We start from the raw sequence: 23,363 nt of genomic DNA on the forward strand, positions 1-23,363 counted from the left end.
ACATAGTGTGAAATCTGAGAAAAACAATAAAAAATTTGCAGAGTCTGGAAAACATTACAGTTCTAGTTAAAAAAGCAGAGATGTCTAACTAGAACCGTAAGTAATAAATAATAGTTTCCGGAAACATCGAATCATTGAATGTATTTGAAATATATTCACCTTCAAATCCAAAACGAAATCAGGACATCATTAATGAAGGTAAAAGGTCACTGTGGCAGCTGCAAAGCAACAAAGGAACTATTTCTAGCAGATGGTCGCCGCCAATCGTTACGAAAAACCGAAGTTGCGGAAAAAAAATAGTTCAGTAAAGAGCTATTGCGATTTCGCTTAGAATCGGGGGGAAAATGTCTGAGTTAAAATCTAGATCTGTCCTGTGTAATTGGTCTCTCGGGGTTATGGAAGGCTACCGAGTGTTATTATTTCTATCTGGCTGACGATTAGGCTAAATTGTAAAACTCTATAAATGGTGTTGATTGAGCAAGGACACTACAATTGAGTTGCTCTTCAGTAGGTGAATGAAATGTTATTATCAAATCAGAGAGGTTATGAAACAACTGAATTTTGCGCAGTGGTGTGAAATTTTAGAGAACAGAGGAATTCGTTCATGCGGGAAAACTGAAGTTGAGAATTTTTTTTTATTGCACCAAAATTTAAAAATCAAAAGGATCAAAGAGATTTTCATTTATTAGATATTTTATTACAAAGCGCAAAGTTCGTCTTTGTTCGTCTCAAACGCAACCTTGGATGGCATTCTGCCAAAACACATAAACTGGTCCAGAATGGGCGTTATTACTTGCTGCGACATGAAAGGTCACGTGAACACCTCCGGAAAGAAAGAATTTATGTGATCGAGGGAAAGAAAGTCCCCATCCTTCTATCTTATTTTGAGAATGTTGTTGTTACATAGTATGCCTTTATTGGAAAGATCAAAATCCAAACATATAACACAGCTCAAGTATCACACAAGAACGATGATATATAATAGAAAAGAACAAACATTTAAAGTAAGAATCAGAATAAATGAACTTGAGAGCAAAAGTTAAAAGTTAAAAATTTAAACAAAGAAAGGAACCCAAGAGATGTAGTAAGAAGTTCATGAGATCTCTGGCATTCCAGTACAGTTTCCTTATCTCACCACGTTTGAGACTCTTTATCTAGTTCTGGGCATTTAAGAACATGCTCTGCAATTATGATGCCCGAATTGCAAATTTGGCATATACTAGATGGAAGGATGCCAATTTTATTAAGATGATGTTCCATGCAATGGGAGGCAATGTTACTCGCGTCTGTGATATTCTTAATTCACTCGTGCTTCTTGGGTAGTGCTAAATGAGTAACAGCTATGGCTAAGGCGGCTCAGAGTAAAGCAATCATATTTTGAGAAAAACTCGGTCCGAATGGCGCATGTATGTTTGCGCTCATTGTCGCAAATGAGATGGTTGAGCTATAATGGCTTCCATCTATTTTTTAGCTATATATATTTATTGGCCTATATTTAAATTTAATGATTGTTAAGAATAAGGAATAAAATCGAAAGCTAATAATCCTCAGATTGAGAACTTCTAATAAAGTGTAAGAGCAAATTGATAAAAAGCATAGAAACTACGCATTTTGTGAGACTCTGATTCAGATACTTATTGATCTTGTTTTTCCTTAGAAACGTTTTTGGCTTAAAAGGATATTATTCCTCATTAAATTTAGGTATGGTACTGATTAGTGCTTAATCTTACAATCAGTTATCTGTCTTTATGAGCCTATGTTATTTTAAGAGAAACTTATTTTAAATGTTATTTTTTTAAGAAAATATACTTAAGACATATATATATTAATTTTTTTATTTTCTTTTTTTGTACCTGCTCTAACCATATACATCAATAAAGCTCCATAATAATTTTAGTTAAAGCCGTTGATTAAGGGCTTTTCATCTTTTCTTTCAATGTTCTGATTACGAAAATTGCAATTTCTTCAGTACTTTTCTATTTTAGTTTCCTATTGCTAAGCTGGAAGCAATATAAAATTTATGTGATGAACAAATTGGATTATTTCAAATGAGCATTAGCTTTCTCTTAAAATATTTGATGTGGTCTCGGCCGTGTTTTCATGTATTCAAGTTATATAGAATAACTGCTTTTCAATAACAATATCTCAACGTTTTGGAAGGTTCTTATTAGGATCTTGCTTTTGTAATTTATCTCATACTTCATTGAGATAAGTTCTTTCTTTAGAAAATGTACTATTAACTGATAAGTGATAATGTGATAATGTGAAAAACATGCAATATGCACTTGTAAATATCCGTTATATTTTACTCTCGTAAGATCACATTATGCATTTACGACGGTTGATCATTTCTAATGACGGAAACTGAATTCTGTATCTCAACTATTTGAAGAATTTTTAAATACTAAAAACATCTTTTTGGGTAATAATGTGTTAATTACCGCTTTCTCTAGCGTAGTGTAACAACTGTATTACAAACCATTGTGATTTATGTCATATATAATCAGTGACATTATTACATTGTGAATGATATGAAATATATAAGGCCCTCTAATTTGAATCCTGTACATGAAACTATAATCGAAGGCATTTAATATTTTAAGATTTTACATATAAAGAAATAGTAAGAAAGAATATCCTTTGTTTATATGCCAGAAAATGCCCTGGAAAAATCCAAAAGTTGCTAGCAATTAAAAATTTCCTTTGATGATTACATAAACCTGGATTTCCTTTAAAAGTATTTTAGACTTTTGTTGAATTTTAGAAAAGAACTTTAATTTTATTGTTAGTACCAAGTAATAGTCACAATAGAGAATATCTACAATAGGAAAAAAAGAATAGATCATTTGCTATTACAATTGTAATATCTACAGAAATTAATGTACCACTACATTGCAACGGAAAGCATACGCTGCCCTGATGAAAAAAAGCAACAATACTTATGAAGTAAAAATTGGTACATAAATATAGAAACCATTTCTAAATGAATAATTTTAATTTCAAGAATGTGATGATGTCCAGTGATCGAATATGCAGGGTGGTCTGTAAGAACTAGACTACTTAGTTCTTTAGGTGATACAAGCAACAACTCTTCGTCATGCAAATTCAGTCAGCGTCCTGAGTACGATGACCGTATTATTTCCAACACTGCCCGTAGTTCGTTCCAAAGCAATAAAACTGTGGTCACTTGCGTCCCATAGATGCCTGGAAACTGCGATGGGAAAGGAAGATCTGGATACCTTGCAAAAGGCTCGCATGTTGAGGTTTACTCTATTCGGCCAAGTATTATTTTGTTGAAAATCAATATTTTGCGGCTTTTAAAGAATACGGTTGTTCGAACAATTGGAACACCTCATCAACTTACTTGCCTGCCATCATTTCAGTTATGCGAAATAAAAATGACCAGCTGTTGATGCTAAATGATGTTATATCGACGAGCATTATGCGTAGTAATCGCAGCAGCATTCGATATATCTCCACGTCACCTTCAGACTCTCACTATCATAAATAACGAAGAAAAGAGATTTCATCAGTAAACGCTACTCTGTAATATTCATTACATGGAGAGACTTGGTCTCGATACCATTGTAATCTTTAACTATGAAGAATCAGTGTCTATTGTGAAAAATAAAGGATGGCTTGCTGCTAGCCATATTCCGCTAATTTTCGGAAAATTATTCTCGCTGAGTAGCCACATTCCTTGTTCATTCTGCAGCCAAATTCCTTGCAATCTCTGCAGAATATAGATAGTAGGTGGATTGTGAGACCACCATTGTATATGTCGGAGACGTTGATATAAGTGTTCTGAAGTTCGTCTAGTTGCATATGTACAACATGAACGATTCACTATCCTTCATGTTCAAATTCTGCGTGCAGTTGAGAAATATTGATGTGTTTCAGCTAAGATAGTATGTAATGGCTAAACAATAGTACATAAGCTTAAAAATGAAACCCCTTGTTAAATCGTTCATATTGCTGAAAATTTCTACAGCGGTGTTTCCCATGTATTTTTTCCGTTTAGAGTTTATTCTGAAAGGAAAAACTGTTCAAAAACAGATTTCCGTTGGGCAAATTTCTTGTGCTTTATCTCACTCATTAATAACGTGAAAAACTTTAAGTTTTCATCATTTGCACATACCATGGATGTGTTCTTTGCAGGTTTCATAATACAGATGCAAAGGTTTTGTATGATGTTGCATTTTTTTCTGTCAAATAGACTCTGGCAACGGAAATAAAATTCAAAATATATAAACCTTACCAAATCTCAATGGGCTCTCTCCTATCCGAAAGGAATAAAAAATATATCTATCATGTTTTTCACAGTGGCTGCACTTTCTTAAGCTCCCTGGTCTATCAGAATGGTGACTGTTGTAAGTGTTTTTTTTCCCGTATTATTGTAATGTATCCACTTTTAAAAGATTGTTTGTGCCTACCTCAGTGAAACGGCACCCAAATGTTAAAAGACTGTTTGTGCCTATCTCAGTGAAACGGCACCCAAAGGGGTGTTTGTACTGCCTTTATACTAAAATTAAATGGAACTGAAATAATGCGTTACGAGTTTCGGACTAGACACAACTGGATCGAGTGTAAGGTAACCTGGATGATTGGTAAGGCATTTTCCATTTTACGATGTGTGGATAATATGTTGATAGTTTGCAGAATCGGCGTATTTGTTTGCTGAAATTATGGAGACTACTTACATTAAGGGGTCAGCAAACATTTATTTTACTAGAACGGCATATTTCATAAATGTGGAAGCTTGGCGAGTACCGGGGCCAGGAAGGGAGGGGAGGGCACTGTGAGGAGGCTACAGTAATAATAAAAATAAATATATAATAATAACAAAAATTAAAATAAATATGTAATTATATCAAAATAGAGTTAATTTATGTGAATTGTAAATGTTATAGTGTTATAACGATTCGTTTTGTTACTGCAGAAACATTTATGATAAATTGTTACTGTAGTACGCCGTTCATAAATGTTGCTAGACAAGCAAAACAAACTACAAACTATTGTTGTTCAACCAAAATAAGTGGATGACACACAACAAGTAAATGAAATTTTATTCTTTAACTCTTAATTTGAAGAGAAGAATGCATACTCTGTTTCAAATCGAAATACAAATTCATAAAATGACGTGTTTATGTAAGAATAAAGGTTAAGGATATAAAATATAGTACGTCAACTTTGGAAAAAAAATGATCGAATATGCATTTTTTTTCCAAAGTTGGAAAGAATATACGATAATTATGATTATGTGTATTATTAATATACAATAAATATATCACTGTATGTCGAATCAAATGTTTATCGATTGAAAATTGACTTATCTACTCATGTAGTATTATCTAGATGTTGCTGATTCAGTTTTTATCAAAAGTTTAACTAGACATTTCATACAACTGTTAAAATGGCGAAACTAAAATTATTCGTTACAGTTACGAAGATTTGCTGTCCAGTTATCTAAAATTCAAAATTTAGATTTAACTGAAATACCTTAATTTAAAAGACTTAATTAGAAACTTTAAAATTGCTTAGCAGGGCCACGTTGCCGACTAAGTACTTAACATGTGGATTTTAATAACATGCTAAATAAACAATTTTTAATTTAGGCTTATGCATTTATTCTGTTAAAGTTCTGCATTTTCGTTTGTACGTAATTAAAACGTATCATTACACAAGTAAATACAGCAATACCTGTAAATTAATTTCCTGATTGCTCGACTGTAACCATGACTACAATGTTTCGCGTTTGCTAAAGTGCATGCTGGGACTATAATGCAGGAAGATAGTAAAACCCTAACCTTTCCTTGACAATAGGAGATGAAAATATGGATCTGAATACCAACGCAAATATTATGCTCTAAATTTCTTTTAGCCCAGTATTTTATGTTAGAATATAACAATCAGTGAGCCTAGAAAAGAGAAATAGAAATAGAAATATAGACAGATAAGATATATATTTTGATATTACTTTAAACCAGTTTACGTTGTATGTTTATATAAATATTAGGGAAATCGTTTAACGGACAATTCTTGAGATACCTATCGTACAGAGTACTATTCATGTTTGAAACGGAATGCTAATATTGACGATAGTAGTGAACAAAATGTTTAGAGTGCATTTTTAAAAGTAAAAATAATATTAATGTAAAAAAAAAAAAAAAAAATCTTTTTTTTTAACCGGTTCGAATTCGAAAGTCCCAACAGTGGCCGAATTGTTGAAGACCTCTGAATCCTAGCATTTAGGCTCAGGCTTGTTATTTTATCCATTAGTAACATAAATGTGAAACCGGTTTTCTCAGAATATCTTCCATAAAGGCATTACACTACTTAAGCAAATAACCCTACCACACTAGGGTAAAAAAATGAATCAGATGAAAAAAAAGGATAGCAAAATTTGAGTCTGCTTGTTTTTAACTGAGCATCATTTCTATTTTTTATTACCATTTTTAATCAAAATGCCATAATTAATGCATTGTTTTAAATAAATAAATAAATAAATAAATAAAAAAACAGCAACAACATATAACTTCTGTGATATGAAATACCTTGTGATTTTTAACACCTAACGGCTATGCCCAGAAGCTAATTAAACACTTGGTAAATTTTATCCTCGATTTTGTTTAATTATTAAAATAGCACACAATTTATACGTAAAATAGAGAACAATTTTATTAGCAGCTCCTGGAGGGGTTGTAAACGTTTTTCTTTAGTCCAAAGGGACAACTTGCCTAGAAGGACTATTAATTTAATTTTGGCATTTTTCGTTGATTCACTATAAATGGTAAATGGGGGTTCACTTTTCAAATTTTTGCCACCAAATAATAGAGCCATGTATTTAAAGAAATTAAATAATGAAAAATCTGCATAAATGTATGTATATTTCTCGCATTGTCATAAAACAACGGTACCCAGAGCCATCCAATCTTGGATAACGTACGTTTTCACCCGAATATGGGCATCTGGAAGCCCAAATTTGCAATCTGGAATTTGGTTTATTATCTATTTCATATTTAGTAAAACGTAAACGAATTTTTGATTAACATGTGATGTTGCGTAGCCCCAACTTGTCCGCAACAGTAGTAGTGACTGCTATGAACTGGAAGTTACACAAACTCGTAAGAAGGGTTTAATCCCTTTTTATTTCACTTTAGAAATTACAGTTGCGTTCACTTGACGCTCACAAACTACGCCGACCCGGCGGTGTAACAAAAATAGAAAAGTACAGCTAAAAATAAATAACAGGATGCATACCTAACGAAGTCACTATCTACGAGGCTCTATAATTATAACTATCTTAACCGCGTTCTAAGATACAGCTGTGATTCAGCAAACTTTCGAATTGAGAAGTTGAAAGATTCAACTAACTGCCGAAGTAGGCACACAGGCCGAAACGCGCGGTTCTTAAATTTCTACCAAGCAACCTTCACGCTCGTGAATCAAGAAGCACACTTACAAATCTCGTTTCCCTTCTATTTAACTCAAAATTACTTCTGCTAAAAATTTGAATACTCTGCGCGTTCTACTAAAATTTACATACTCTGGCATTGGCAATTCCAGGGGAAAGTAAAGGCTTGACAGGAAAGATAGTTTAAAATAAATGCTAAAGCTTAAAATAAAGGAAAGATAGCTTAAAATAAATGCTAAAGCTTAAAATAAAGGAAAGATAGCTTAAAATAAATATAAACCCTACAAACAAACCCAACGATTTCAAAGCGAGCAAAGGCCTCACTGTACGGAAAATATTTTTTATCTCTAGCGCGCGAGACTGTGTATCGGAAATTCTAAACATATGCTCATTTAAAAATTATCTTGCGACATTGCTTTTAAACTGAATTTTATGCTTTAGGTGCGAAGAACATGATATTTAATAGATAAAGGTAGCACTTAAAACGTTAAAAAAACGCCATTTTGGGCGTAATGTGAAATCTAAAAGATTTCAGATTTTATTAACCGATTGGTGGGCACTTACCCCCTTTTTTAGCATTGGTGATTCTTAAGGCCAGAAATGGTAGTCATTTTTATTGTTTAGGCATCTAACAGGCGGACACCGTTACCTCCTATGAGGGAACAAACAGGTCACATCCATGCCTTTTCCGGGATTCGAAGTCGGCACTTCGCTATCGCAGTCAGCTTCCCTTACCATTATACCGTTTAGGGGGCAGAGGTTGTAAACTCAAAATGATAATGTAATTAAATAAAATAAATTCTCTTAAGATAATAACTTATCACGCCAGTACCTCGGCAAGTATTACAAGAAAACTTACTCAGACAAAGTGGTAGCAACACGGTGCAGGTTCATTGTTGAGATTAGCGTTTTACCTTTAAAGTATATTGCTTGCGATTTAATTTGTATAATTTTTGTGGTCTGAAGAAGTTCTTGTAACAGAGACATGTATAATTTAATATTCCATACAAGGAAGTCATGTGTTGTACACATCAGATTTTTAAAAATTGTTTTAACTGTGTTTGGTGTTTTATTTTTTCCTATATTTTTCAATTTTTAATAAAGATATTTTATGTGCGTTTTTTGCCTTGCCGCCAAGTGAGAGCGGAATTAATTGAATGAGAGATATATCTCTAATCAATTTTTAGGAAATAAATGTGAATGAAATGCAGTAAAGAGTGCGTATATTACGTACAAGGAAGCCATGTATTGTCCGTATCAGGTACTTTTTTTCTGTGTCAAAAAATGTAAAATATGTTCCTTGCAAAAAAAGATAAATATGCTTCTGAACCCTTTTTAAACGCATATTTAATCGTATACTGTTGAAATGCCGGTATCCATATGAACTGTATAACTGACTGAAAGTGGCCCTTTTGAATGCAACCAGATTATGTTGTCTAATCAGATGTATCTATCAGTAGCTTTCTTTATTCTCTAATTTCTTTGCGCTCTGAATAATACTTATTTACCTGTAGATTCATCCTTTTGATACTCTTCAGAGACTACCCAGTGAACAAAGTCTTCGGGTCACGTGGTGCAGAATACATTTTGGTAAGTGGTAATCTTTCTGTTTTCGCTTTATCGATTTTTATTCTTAATTTTTCAAGCTGAACATTTACACTTACGAATTGTTTCCATTGTGTGCATCTTTAAGCATTGCTGCTAATAATCGTGATACTGTGATACTACATCATATTCAATGTGTTAAAATATTCTTCTGTTTAAGTATATGTTAAAGTATGCAGTTACCTTCGGAAGATTTTAACTAAGATGATGTTTGAAATCAAGCAAAGCTGTTTTTTCAGTAAATAATTAAGATAATTAGAATTAAAGGTGAAGCGTATAGTAATGGCTTTTCGACATTATAATGACGGAAATTTTATTATAATAAATTAATCTTATAATTAAGCAACCTGAGTTTTACAACTTATACTTTTTATTTCATATCTGTTCAAAAATCAGGATTTCCAAGTTTATATTTTTTAAATTTTTAATTTACTTATTTATTTATTTATCGTACGTATATCCATATGCTTTCTTTATAGGCTATTGCTATCGGCGAGGTGGACGAATGCTACAAGCTGCTCTGCGTTTTGTGTCAAGACTGAGAAGGTATCTAGCTGTCATTGTCAGTGATCCTCTATTCGATATGATGATCACTGTTTGCATTCTCCTCAACACGGCCTTCCTTTCTGTGGAACATTACGGAATGACTGCGAAAACTGAGAGAATACTCAGGTTTGGCAATCTGGTGAGTAAATAAAATATTTAGGTACTTAGAACTAATACATCGCTCGTATAAAAATAATTGTAGAAAGTTTTCTTTGAACAGACGTGCAATTTTTATAGTCAATCTACCTTTGTATCTACCTTAAACTTACGACAAAAATTGAACTAGGTTTAAATACATGCCATATGTTTAATCAAGCAAATAATTTTTTAAATTAAAGACAAAATACTTCTGTTGTTCGAAATACATATTTTAAAGTACATAAATCATTATGAGGTACCTTGCTTCAATTTACAGCTCACTGGGTACAGTATTCTCGGCAAAACTTTTAATAAAGTAGGGCGCGTACGTAAACAACAAAATGTGTTCTGAAAGAACGTGTTATTAATAGAGAATAAGAAGAAGAACGTCTAATAAGAACGTGTTATTAATAGAGAATTAATTAGTAAGTACTTATTAATTATTAACTAATAAATAATTGTAATAATAATAATAATAATTAATTGTAATAATAATTATTATAATTAATTAAAAAGACTTAACAAGAACTAATAATTATTTAAAAATTAAATAATTAATTATTATAATTAGAGGTCTGACATTCTAGTATATTTTCTTAATTCTGATATCTTTACCATTTGTTGCGCTTCCTTAATTATTTTGTATGTTTGTTCAAATGAAAAGGTGACAAAAAATAAGCCGTCCAGAAAAATCTAAACAAAAAACTGTCTAGAAAATGGAATAGGTAATAATTTTCAAATATGTCTATAACCGTATATTACGAGAGAGTCGGGACGTCTCACAGCGAAGAACGACCATGTACTGACCATGTTTGTAGCATTAGTTCGCTACATAGCAAATATGTTTGATGAATGGGTTACCTAAAAGTTGATTTTCAACTACAGAATTCTTCGATTAGTGAAAAACATACGGTCATGTGGTTTGCGATACCGAAACAACACGCTAATAGACATTTATGGCATAAATAAATAAGTCTCAAAGTATATGGAGAAAAGTATACTTACCGTATCTAGAAAAATCTATATTTTCCCTAAAATTATCTGTAAATGAAATGAACCTTTCTTTCAAGATTGTGAAGATGATGCAAAACTTTCCAGAGATATATTTAGTTCGACTAACAGTTAATTTTTAGTTAAAGACTAATAGTTAATTTTTAGTTTTTTTAGTTTTAGTTAAAGCAACTTTCCTTCTAGTCTCGTTTTCACCCATGCTTTCCTGCCAGAATGCTAATGCGATAGCGCGTGTATTTTAAAATTGAGGAAGAAAGAAGCTGTATTTAAGCGAATGTTTCGGAAGGCGAATTTAGAGTGTGTTATGCCTGCTTGAAGGCCGCATTGTTACTTTGAATTACTAGCGATTTGATTCTGTAGCGTTGAGTGCTTCTAGCCATTAACCTATAACCCCCTATTGCGTATAATGTTCCTATGTATCATTAATTTCCCCGTAATGCGTACCCAGTGTATAATGATAATATAATGCGTATCCTGTGTCTAATGCGAATCCTGTGCAAAATAACTCTTTTATAATGTACCAATATAGGGTTTATTAGAAAAGAATTTTAATGTAATAAGTTGATGTGAAGTTAATGTAATGTTAGGGTAAGATATTAATTTGATATGTAGTATATAATGCAATGTGTAAATCATGTATCGTAATATATAATGTAATACGAAATGTAAGATAAAGGTGGACGTGGTGCTGTACTGATTAACCCAAATGGTAAAGGGACAATGCCCACGTCCTCCGTCGCTTATCGCTTATAGCCATTAACCTTGTTTCTGCCGGCTTCTACGCGTAAGAGCCTTCCTGCAAGTTAATTTATCCTGTCAGGGATTAGACCCGAGTGGCGCCATCTGTGCGATTATATTGGAATGAATAAAGGGTTCTTTACATCCTTCTTCTGACTTTTTGTTGTGTTAAGATCTGAGGATAATTCCTCGTACAATCATTTTAGAGCTCGTTAATTTATGCTTCCTAAGAGAACGAGACTCTATAACTTGACTAGTCAAATGCAATCGCTACGCCAAAACTCTTGGAAGGTGGATGGTTACATGAAGGCCGAACCGTTGAAACATCTTTTTCAGGTAGTATATGTATAAAAAACGTATTATTTAAACTGGAGGAGAACGAGTGCATAAATTAACAGCGTTTACATGCACAGTTTCTGTATTGCGTGAAGTCAAATACATTTTTCTCTTCCGTATCATGCAGAAGGTCGAGGCTTCATTGGAAATTAATAGCTATTACATTTTTTCGTAAGAGACATACTCGTATTTAGAAATGTTATTTTTTCATTTGACCAAAACAATAACAATAATTAAAAATAATGGCAATTTCTTTAAATGTTTAGAAAACATTTAATAGAATATTTGAATTCTAGGTTTTCACAATTATATTTTCGTTGGAAGCAGCTGTAAAGTTGGTAGCATTAGGGCGAGACTATTTCAGGAGCAAGTGGAATCTGTTCGATTTTGTGGTGGTGGTCGTAAGCTTGGCGGATCTCAGCTTTGAGACAGTTGGTGGTCTATCTGTTCTCAGGACATTTCGACTGGTAAGTAAATAAATAAGTCTGTGAGCAATTTTCTCTTTTTGAAAGTAAAGCAAGGATAAGGGAATTTGCAATTTGGCTTGCAGTCAGATCCAACTTAATACCTGAAAATTGAAATATATATTTATCTCTGCAACGTGAAATGTATGGATAGTAAAAAGAACATTTTCCGATGTACTAACGATATATTACATAAACATAGTGGAATCTTTCCGTAGGGAACATTCGCAAAACGAAAAACGAAGGCTGATCAGGAGTTATCAAAGAACGTTCGTAAACGAGAATGTATTTGTCTGTTGTTTCAAGGGGATCCAGAAACAGTGCATTAATGCGGAATATCTACTTAAAAGGGTTCGTTGAGAGAGTTTCGCCTGTAATTTGCTCCACTTCTTAAATAAGTTTTGTTGCCATTTAAAAAAGTAATCTTTACTGTTGAATAAAATTAAAAATCAGCTAAAATAATTTCAATTTAAAAGGCTACTCTGTTTGTTTCTGGATTTTTTATGCAAATTGTCATTAACAGAAGAATTTCCAATTGTGGAAAATGTATTGCACCGTTTGAACAAAATTAGAAAAGAGGCCGGCCTTCTTATTTTCCTATAAAAGTTCATGATTAGCTGTTAGGTCTTCTTTTAAATGCATATAATACTCAATTAGAAATAAAATCAGAAATTTTGGAGGCGACCAGCTACATGGTGTGAAAATCTATTTTATTTATGAAATTCCTCCTGCAAAATAGCAGTTACTGTGAAGTTCTTGTCACAAAGTAAAAATAAACGGCAGTTAGACAACACTAAAATATCTCACTCGCCCTCTCAGCACGATAAATGGGGTCATACCGTAATAGTATCTACTATGAGGAAAAGCATGAATTCTTTTAACTTAGCTAATTCGTATACTTCTAAAAATGAGTAATATGAATTAAGGTAAGAGATACAATTAATAGAGCTAATGAAAACCTGAACAGCTGAACTGGTCAATAAAGCAGAAAATATTATAAAGATAATATAATATAGTCAGGAAAAAATGGCGATTGGAACTAAGAGTACTAGGAATTTTAAGATAATTAAAATACTATGCTGTAACGTGTAGGGTTTGTTAGCTAAGATGTGATAAGAATGGGATAGAAATAAAATAATAGACAGCCTAATATTATGAATTTTTTTCTGTCTAGCTTTCAGATTTTCTTTGTTAATCATGCCTTTTTAATTTTTTACATCGGTTGAGACCAGAAATATTAAATTAAATATTAAATAAAAGCAATTAGAATGCAATGCGATTTAATTTCCACTATAGTATTAGTATTTGAGCTGTGTCTTATTCTTGTCTGGCTGAACAAAGTGATCTCTTGGTAGAATATTAAATTCAGTTTCTGTGATAAAGTAATAAACAACGCGGCAATAACCCCGTTTCCCTAGGACAGGTCAGTTTAAATTAAAAATTAAGAAAAGTACTTCGGAATTTTCCTTAGGTATTTTATGAAGATACTACGTGAACTATGTGTAGAGACCATTTAGATGTTTTTCGAAGCAGCGAAATCGAAAAAATTGGCAGTTTCCTTGCCAGGACTCTAACTCCGGAACTTCTGATTGCTTAGCCGGACATGCTTTCCAGTTTCACCACGAAAGCACACAGAAATAAGGGAGAAAAAGCTTACATTCTTCTTCACATAAAGGACTTCACATAAAGGACGTCAAAAGGGGACTCAGTCGTCAAATCTTTGTGGTTAAGAATTAACATTCAACACCTTTTAGTTCGGGTGCCGCTGTAGAAATCATTAGGAATTTTATTTCGGAGCTGAAGTCTTAAAAAACACCCAATGCCTTCGCTGGGACTAGAACATCTGGAATTTCCGAATGCTAGCCAGACTTGCTTTTCAATTACACCACGAAGGAACTCAATAAGGAGAGAGAAAAACCTTTCATATTTAGTTAACTTTAAGGAAGGTGCATTTAAGTTAAGTATATCAAAAAACAAGTTGGAGATTTAAAAGAAACTTTTGTTGTTTCTGATAACTGAAGCGAATGTTTAAAGCAGAGAAAGGCTGAAAGTTTGGCAGCAAATATTTGAGAAACTTAGACTGATATTATGATTTGCTTCACCTGTGGATTTATTGCTAGGTTTAGTGAAATAACTCATAATAAAATTGTGAAATCACATTTTGGATGCAGCTTCTTCGTTCAAAGTATATTGTTATGCAAGGCTTTGAGATGATATGGTGGTGAAATGAATAATATAATGATAAGTAAGCGAAGATATTTCTCATGGATATGAGCCTAATTTCGATTCTCTAATAAGAAATGAACATCTGCATTATGCCTCCGCTCTTTGCTTCTGCGATATCAGTTTGCTCTTATAACATCCTAAGCAGAATTCTCGACAAAAAATGAATGAAGGGTTCAGAAATTCTTTGAGAATTCTTCAGCAAAGTTTAGGCCACCAGAGGAAGACAAATGTGTTAATAGAAGCATATGTAAGAATTTATAAATAATGAAAACCCTTACAGTTAAAAAATATAACCTTTTATAATTATAGTGACATCTAGTCACATCATCATTATCATTATTATTATAAGAGCACAGCCCCGATTCTACAAGTTGGCACAACCTGACCGTATGATAAAAAAATGGGACTGACCAGAAAAAAAAAATATAAGGAAAAAAAAAAAAAAAAAGTCCAAAATCTAAATCTCAATCTCAGTGCCGAATTCCAATTCTGTCTTTGTTAGCATTTATAATTTTCGTTATTGTCTCTACAAAATCTTTCAAATTTGAATAGTTCCTTTTAAAATGTTCCTTAAAATTCTTTCTATATTTCTCTCTTGCACTCCGGGTAAGAATACATTCATTGATGAAGTGCCTGGCCACTTACATCTAATCACATGTCATTTTAACTGCTTTACAGATAGTGAACTTTTGAAATGTGTATCGGCGATAATAGTAATAATTAGGCCGAATATGTGTTCCTGACTGCCGGTTGAAAGCCCTGCAAATTTGGGTGGTAAGCGAACTTTCTTACAGCAAAATGTAAATTGCCCATTAAAAATTAAAAAAGATTACTACGTAAAGAAGTTATTTTGGAGTACACATTAAGTCATAAAAAGAAATAATAAATATCCTAAATACTTCTTTCTAGTTTGGTCATATTTAGTTTTTATTGCCTTTGACCATGTATAACTTTTACTGTCTTTCTATAACCAACTTCCTTTCTTTCTTGCAATTAAATTTTTGTTATGTTTTTATGATACATTTCCTTTCATATTAATAATTCAATATGCGTTTTATTTTTAAACCGTTTTAATGCACCTTAATGATTTCCATGTTTTTCTTTCATGCAGCTCAGAGTAGTGAAACTGGCACAGGCCTGGCCAACAATGCGTTTATTGCTCACAATCATCGCTAGTACGTTGGGCGCTGTAGGAAATATGACTTTTGTCCTAGCTGTCATAGTTTACATATTTGCTATAATGGGAGTACAACTTTTCAGCGATATATATACAGCAGAAAATTTCGCTCCGGCTCCTGTGCCGAGGTAAATTATTTGTTCGTGTATTTTTTTTATTATGATAGTGCTGTATAATTTTGATCTTGCATCCATCACATAAGAAGTGTAAAATATATGAAAGAGAAACGTTTCTCCTTATATAGTTTTCTTGAAAACTCAAAATTACCTTTGATTAGAAATTTTATATCTAAGGAAATGTAAAATTTCTAACCAAGGAAGCATAGCAAAGTATTTTTATTTTCATTCACATATGAAGGTAAAAATAATATGTTGAACTACATGACACTACTAGTTTTATTGCAGAATATTTTAGTAATGTGCAATAGAATTTCTAATGCGAATCGGAAAGCGCAGATCATAGTTACGTTCGGGGCATGATAAAAACTGATTGCTGGCTATATTTTAGAATCTGGTGGAAAGGAATCGGTTAAGGATTGTAAATACAGGCGTATGATAAAATGACATGAAAGAAATCATAGTTCTTTATTTTTTAAATGAAATAAAATTTAAAGCTAACTACAAAAGTGCATTATTATAGAACTGGCGGAGATAAGTTAGCAAATATGCAAAGTTTCTTAACAGCTTGGATTTAATGGAATGAAACAAAACTGTTTTCTAATCTTGCACACTATACTTTAGGCATGGAGTAAGGTAGTCAACCAGAACACTATTTGTTTAATAATACATACCTCGTGAAAATATAACGTATGAAAGGCGTAATATGAGAGATGTACTGTTATATGCAAATCAGAGAGGAAAGAAAAGAACATCTTCAATTCACTAATTGTAATCTCTTTCAATGACAGGTGGAATTTTACTGATTTCTGGCATTCTTTGCTAATGATGTTTCGTATACTTTGTGGAGAATGGGTGCAACCTCTTTGGGATTGCATGCGAGGGGCTGGAGAGAAGTATCAAGTGTGTATAGTTCTGTTTCTTGTGGCCTTGACGGTGGGTAATTTCCTTGTCCTCAATCTCTTTCTCGCAATGTTGCTCAATTCTTTCAACTGCCAGGAACTCAAAGAAAAGAGGGTAAGTAGTTGTTATCATAATAAAAATTTCATTTGATAAAAAAAAACATACAAATTCACTTTAAACTTTTTAAAATAATGTTACTTGTGAGGAATTCTGATTAGTTCTCTCCTGTGAGTAATATATACCGCAATATTTCTACATTTAATTTTATTTCAAAAACGTTCTTGCCTTGTTGAACACATACAGCTTGTTATATAAAACAATCGTTGATATGCATGGTTGATAATGGAGATAAAATACTACATAACGAAATATTTGATATACGTTTTACAGATATAATTAATGTATCAAGTTATAAATTTCAAAATGTCTATTCGGCCCACCAGCGGCCGAGCGGTAAAGACGCTGAACACTGGTAGTTCGGTCTGAGGTTCGAATCCCGCGAACGGGCTGGCTGCATGGGCGTTTTCGTGGTTTTCCCCATGTGTAACGTGTATACGAGCCAGTTTCCCTTAGAAAGTCCTCCACGAAAGGCATCCCTCCCTTTAGGCAGATAGCCCTCGTGTGCTTTGCCATAATTAAATACATCAACATACATCATCATCAAAATGTCTATTCAATCTGCGATTTTTAAAGACCCAAAATTGCAAGATTATAATTAATTGCGTAATAAAAATTTCAGAATACCTTTATTTAAGCCCTTTGCAAGCATTAAATTAATATTAATTTTCTGAAATTGGCCTAATTATATAATTTATAAAATAAATGTATAATAAATTTAAGGATAATTTTTTGTAAGCATTCTTCACTAAGATATTGATTGTGAACAAAAGTTTTGACTTTAAAAATGTAGACTAAAAGAATTAAAGAATTTTAAATTTATTTAAAATTCGAAATTAATTGAGACCTTGAAGTTTTGAGCCGTACGTTTCTCGAGTTTTTCTTAAAAAATGACTCACTTTTATGTTAGAAAAGGAACGCATTATCCAGAGCCATACATACTCACTCGATTGTAATTAAACACCGATCAACCACGTGAGCTAACAGGCACAGATAAATGAAACAGTTTAATCGCATTGTATTTAGAAATGTGAATGTAACTCACAGTAACTTCAAGTTAAATCAAGGCAGATGAAGTTTTATGTTGACGTCAATCTGCTTGTGTCAAACAAAATCTTCAGTAGTTATTGCAGATACTGACTCTGAGTCCATTCAACTTCTGATTTAAAATAGTTCAGATGGTAACAGCAGTCTATGAGTGGATCGCAATGTCGTGAATTAAGAGTCCCACTCATAATCTAGGTTATTACAGTTAGACTTATTAAGGAAGAAATCTTAGTGGTACATGAATTCTATTGTACGGGAAGTCTATGAGTGGATCACAAGGTCGTGCATTATGAGTCCTAGTCAAACCTAGGTTATTATAATTAGACCTGCTGAAGATGAAATCTTAGAGGTACATGAATTCGATTGTACTTAAAGTCTGTGAACAACGTCTTGAATTAAGAGTCGCTTTCATAATCTAAGTCATTACAGTTAGACCTACTAAGGATGAAAACTTAAAAGTAAATAAATTCCATTGTTGTTCCCAAGAGCCGCTCATTTCCCGAGTGAAAATGAAAGGAATAGTAATCGCTTGGATGTCTAACTGCAAGATAGAACCTTAGATCAAAACCCATTTATCAGTAAATATTGGCTAATAGATCAAATACTGGCTAATAGATCCTCTGGCAAAAACCAAATATTGGCTAATAGATCCTCTGGCTACCACACAGCGTTCATTTCAATAGATCTCAAGAGCGCTTTTGATACTCTGTGGTGGCCAGCAATATTACAAGCTCTACGAACCGCTATCTGCCCAAGCAATATTTACAACACCATCGTAAACTATTTAGCGGACCGCCGGCTGATCCTTCCACATAACAGCGGAATTATAGAACAAGATCAGACACAGGGATGCGCGCAAGGCTCATGCGCCGGACCGTTCCTATGGAACATAACCTTCAACGGAATCCTCAACAACCCATGGCCTGACCATACAAGGATCATCGCTTACGCAGACGATACAGCCCTAATCGTCAAAGGAAGAACCAGGGAAAAGCTCCAGGCTAATGCAATCGAATCCTGCTCCCTTTTTCAGGAAAGATGCACAGCCCTAAAACTTCAAATAGCAGAGGCCAAATCTCAGATTTTGCTCGTCCCAAAAAAAGGCGGATCGATGGCAAGACAGCCAAGGTTAACTTTAAATGGACATCGCCTCCGCATCACTCCAGTGCTGAAATATCTAGGAATTATCTTCGACACCAAATTAAACTGGATCCCCCATGTGTTGGAGCTGAAAAAGAAAACTGCAAGATTAGCCCAACAACTAAGATATATGCAGGGCTATAAATGGGGTCTCAATCCCTATATCCAGAAAACGCTTTACACAACAGTAGCCGAGAAAGTTATAACTTGTAGAGCGGCTGTTTGGTCAGCGCCTATGCAGGGCCGCAAAGTCAAGCATCTACTTAGCATACAAAGGCCTTTTCTCCTGAATGTCACCAAGGCCTTCCGAACATACCCTACAAATGCGTTATGCGTACTAGCGGGATTGCTACCGCTCCATCTGAGCGTAGAAAAGGAAGCAGCCTATCAGGAGATCACTCAACTTGGCAATCTAACCACCTTCAGAGACGAGCTATACTCACCAGCCGAATTTGAACAAAAGATGATACGCCTTGCCGATCACCCCTCAATGCAGGGACAGGGAGTAAAGATTAGCATCAAGCAAAACACCAATGTAAAGGAAGATGATCTAGTCTATTATACCGACGGGTCAAAACTAGATGAAAATACAGGTTGCGCCTATGTTGCCCTCAGACAGCAAAGCACAATAGCACAATGGAAAGGTCACCTGGACACAAACAACAGCGTGTTCCAGAGTGAAGTAATGGCCATCAAACAAGCTCTACTTACGATAATCCAACAGCGGCAAAGAGACAGCTTCATTATAACAGACAGCCTCTCCTCCCTGTATGCAATTGTGAACCCTGTGCACAGCTCCCCACTGATTGCAGAGATTCAGACACATCTGCGCGACCACAGCCATCTTAACACCAGGATAGAATGGACCAAGGCCCACGTCGGCAACAGGGAGAACGAGCAAGCAGATCAACTTGCAAAGGAGGCTGCAAGAAACATCAATGCGGAACATATCACCATCCCTTGGCCAGTTTCATATTTAAAGAAAAGTCTGAAACACAAGGCAAAATCCGTTTGGCAGGAGGAATGGGATACTGGTGAGACAGGACGCCGTGCTCACTATCACGTCCCTACGGTAGACTCAGACCGTCTCATAGTGCATGCACAAATGGTCCGATACATTACCGGACACGGTCCTTTTCCCGTGTACTATGAAAAACACGGGATCGCACAAAATGCACATTGTATATGTGGTGAGATGGGCACCCCAGATCATTATGTTACCCAATGCCCGCTTACAGCAGATCTGAACCTGCCAATTCCAACTACAAACACGCAGGCTTTCTGCAGATTTATGGTTAAAGACAAACATACTGTCCGAAAAATCAACAAGATAGTTGATAAACTCATGAACGTGGGCACAGACTTATGTCTAATCTAAAGCAAACGTGCTAAGATATGATATGCAAATGCAAGGTGGAGTGTGCAACGCCATTTACCATGTGCCATGTATCGTGTAACTTAAAAACCATGTCATACAAACTTCATGTATATATAACTATCGGCATGATGTGCTACGAGCAGCTCACAAACTAAAACTGTAAATATTGCAAATGAACTGAGTCAGTAATGAACATTACGCACTGAGGTCAGTTATCGTGCATATAACTATGCACTTTGCAGCGCGTATAACTGCCTTCAACAGAACAGCAACGTGTCAATACTGGCAAATTACGCAATGCAGGACAGTTCATGTACTACGCGTACTAATACCATCACATCCATATACCGCGACCTATTCTAAGGTGCGAAATGTAAGTAATGGAGAAATGCACAGATGCAAAATTCTGCAGTAATATGCTAACTGTAAATGCAAAGTAATCTATGTATATTAAGGAATGCTAATGTAATCCATTATATGTTTTTGTACATGGTAAATGTATTAATGTAATGATTAAGCAATGTATTATAAGTGTAAAGAACTTCGGTACAGAATAACATTGTAAAGCTTACCGGTTTAATTATAAGGAGTAATGTAATATGCACTTTCGTATAAGTTAGTCAATATAATTTATCCTGCATAATGTTTCACCAGTGCATAACAAATTTCCCTGCGTGTAACTTAACACGCATCATGTATATACCCCCTTCTGTGCATAATGTTTTTCCTACGTATCACTAATTTCCCTGTGTATAATTTAATGCGCATCCTGTGTTGAATGCGCAGCCAGTGCAAAACAACATTATTACAATCTGATGATAATGTATCTGTTACCAGTATACGGTATATTAGGAAAGAAAATTAATGTAATAAGTATTGGGAAGTTAATGTAATGTTAAGGTAAGGCGTTATTTTGTCTTGTCAATCTGATGTGTAGAATATAATGTAATGTGTAAACCATGTATCGCAATATAAAATATGTAGTGTAGTATGTACTGATAAACTATCTTGTTAATTTGATATGTAGTACATTATCTAATACGTAAGCCAAGTATCGTAATATGTAATGTAATCGTAATAGTGTCATATGTATCATAATATATAATGTAATATGTAATGCAATCGTATTAGTGTCATATGTATCATAATATATAATGTAATATGTAATGTAATCGTAATAGTGTCATATGTATCATAATATATAATGTAATATGTAATGTAATCGTAATAGTGTTATATGTATCATAATATATAATGTAATATGTAATGTAATCGTAATAGTGTCATATGTATCATAATATGCAATGTAATATGTAATGTAGTATGCACTGATTAATGAGCAACATAACACAGAATGCAAAGCCCAACTGAAGAAATGTGAATGCAAACTTTATAATAGTATTATGCATAACGATGTAGGCAGTGTATCGAGAAGCCTATCATGTGAATAAGTTATCCTGTATAATGCAATACCTGTGTATAACTAATTTCCTGTGAACAATCTAATCCGTATCGTGCTTATAACTTCCTATTGCGTATAATGTTCCTATGTATCATTAATTTCCCCGTATATAATGTAATGTGTACCCAGTGTATAATGATAATACTATAATGCGTATCCTGTGTCTAATGCGAATCCTGTGCAAAATAACCCTTTTATAATGTACCAATATAGGGTTTATTAGAAAAGAATTTTAATGTAATAAGTTGATGTGAAGTTAATGTAATGTTAGGATAAGGTATTAATTTGATATGTAGTATATAATGCAATGTGTAAATCATGTATCGTAATATATAATGTAATATGAAATGTAAGATAAAGGTGGACGTGGTGCTGTACTGATTAACCCAAATGGTAAAGGGACAGTGCCCACGTCCTCCGTCGCTTATCGCTTATCAGTAAATATTGCCAGTTGCTTTTCGTGGCATAGCATGTTCAAATGACATGGCAGCTTTTCAGTAGACTAAATAAGTTTTAGCTTCCAGTTCCTATACTAAAATGACTCACTTTTATGTTAGAAAACATAGGATAAGTACAAAAGCATTCTTTTATTTTACGAAGGCTTAAAATAAAAAGTTAGTTAATTAAAATAAATTATTGATTTAATATTGAAGTGAATTTTATGGAATTTTCACACGTAGCATCGCTTAACGATTGAACGCTTTGAACGCTTCATCGTAGAATTTTAATCACTGCATCATCGGATAGATCGAAAAATAATATTCAAAAGGAAATATATTCAAATCTCTAATATAAGTTATTGATTTTTGGTAACTCTTCCAAAACATAATATTTTTTCTCCTGATCATCACGTGTGTATTGTATTTACATTTCTATACGAGAACATCAATCATGTGTACTGTCTTAAGATTTTCAAGGGATATAAATTTGCATTTTCATCTTCTCTTAAGACAAGAATGGTTAAAAATTTTTGACTAGGCTATTTTCACAGCTTTTAGTCACCGACGATTGAAAATATAATCATAAAAATTAATGATTTAACTTTCAGTTCAATTTACTAAAACTATTTAATTAAAGCATGTTTTTCACGTATATTTCACAAACTGCATTCAATCTTTATGATATCAATATATTTAAATTTTATAGGAGAGAGGAGCTTCTGATTCGAAATTGCTGAAGGGTTTTCGGAAAATCCGAGGGGTTATTCGTCGGAATGCCAACGAATCGGAGACGACATGCAACGACCCCTTTCCACATCCCCTCCCAACGCAACAGATGTTCCGGAATAGGAGGTGGTCAGAACCAGGGATCCGCTTGCCTCCCGTTTCGTCTCGAAGAGCCAGCGAAATTTCCGTCAGTGATTTCGATAAATTTCGGAAAGCTAGAGGTAAGCCATGTCCCAATGGAGGATTAATTTACGTTTAGCGTTTTAGAGTACAAAGCCAAAGGGGCTGGAAAAAAAGACACTAGCAGATTGGGGAATTACCTCTATCAAGGTAGAATACATGGATAATTAAGTATTATAATGCTACTTACAGCGATTAT

At 33.8% G+C, this 23,363-nt stretch overlaps 1 protein-coding gene across 3 annotated transcripts in view; it reads left to right on the top strand.

Moving 5' to 3' along the window:
• The window catches only part of LOC118187484 (sodium channel protein 1 brain-like), a 155,893-nt gene that overhangs the window by 88,462 nt on the left and 44,068 nt on the right, over positions 1–23,363 (top strand). For all 3 annotated transcript variants that reach the window (XM_035357722.2, XM_085820224.1, XM_085820223.1), the window contains exons 13-18: positions 8,929–9,004; positions 9,499–9,704; positions 12,085–12,255; positions 15,590–15,783; positions 16,563–16,788; positions 22,965–23,205. In XM_035357722.2, coding sequence (XP_035213613.1) covers positions 8,929–9,004; positions 9,499–9,704; positions 12,085–12,255; positions 15,590–15,783; positions 16,563–16,788; positions 22,965–23,205 — 1,114 coding nt within the window. The remainder of the gene's footprint in view (positions 1–8,928; positions 9,005–9,498; positions 9,705–12,084; positions 12,256–15,589; positions 15,784–16,562; positions 16,789–22,964; positions 23,206–23,363) is intronic.

This window comes from Stegodyphus dumicola, chromosome 7 (assembly GCF_044657685.1).
Source record: "Stegodyphus dumicola isolate Sdum_Otavi_A_Nest chromosome 7, ASM4465768v1".
Classification (NCBI taxonomy): Eukaryota; Metazoa; Arthropoda; class Arachnida; order Araneae; family Eresidae; genus Stegodyphus; species Stegodyphus dumicola.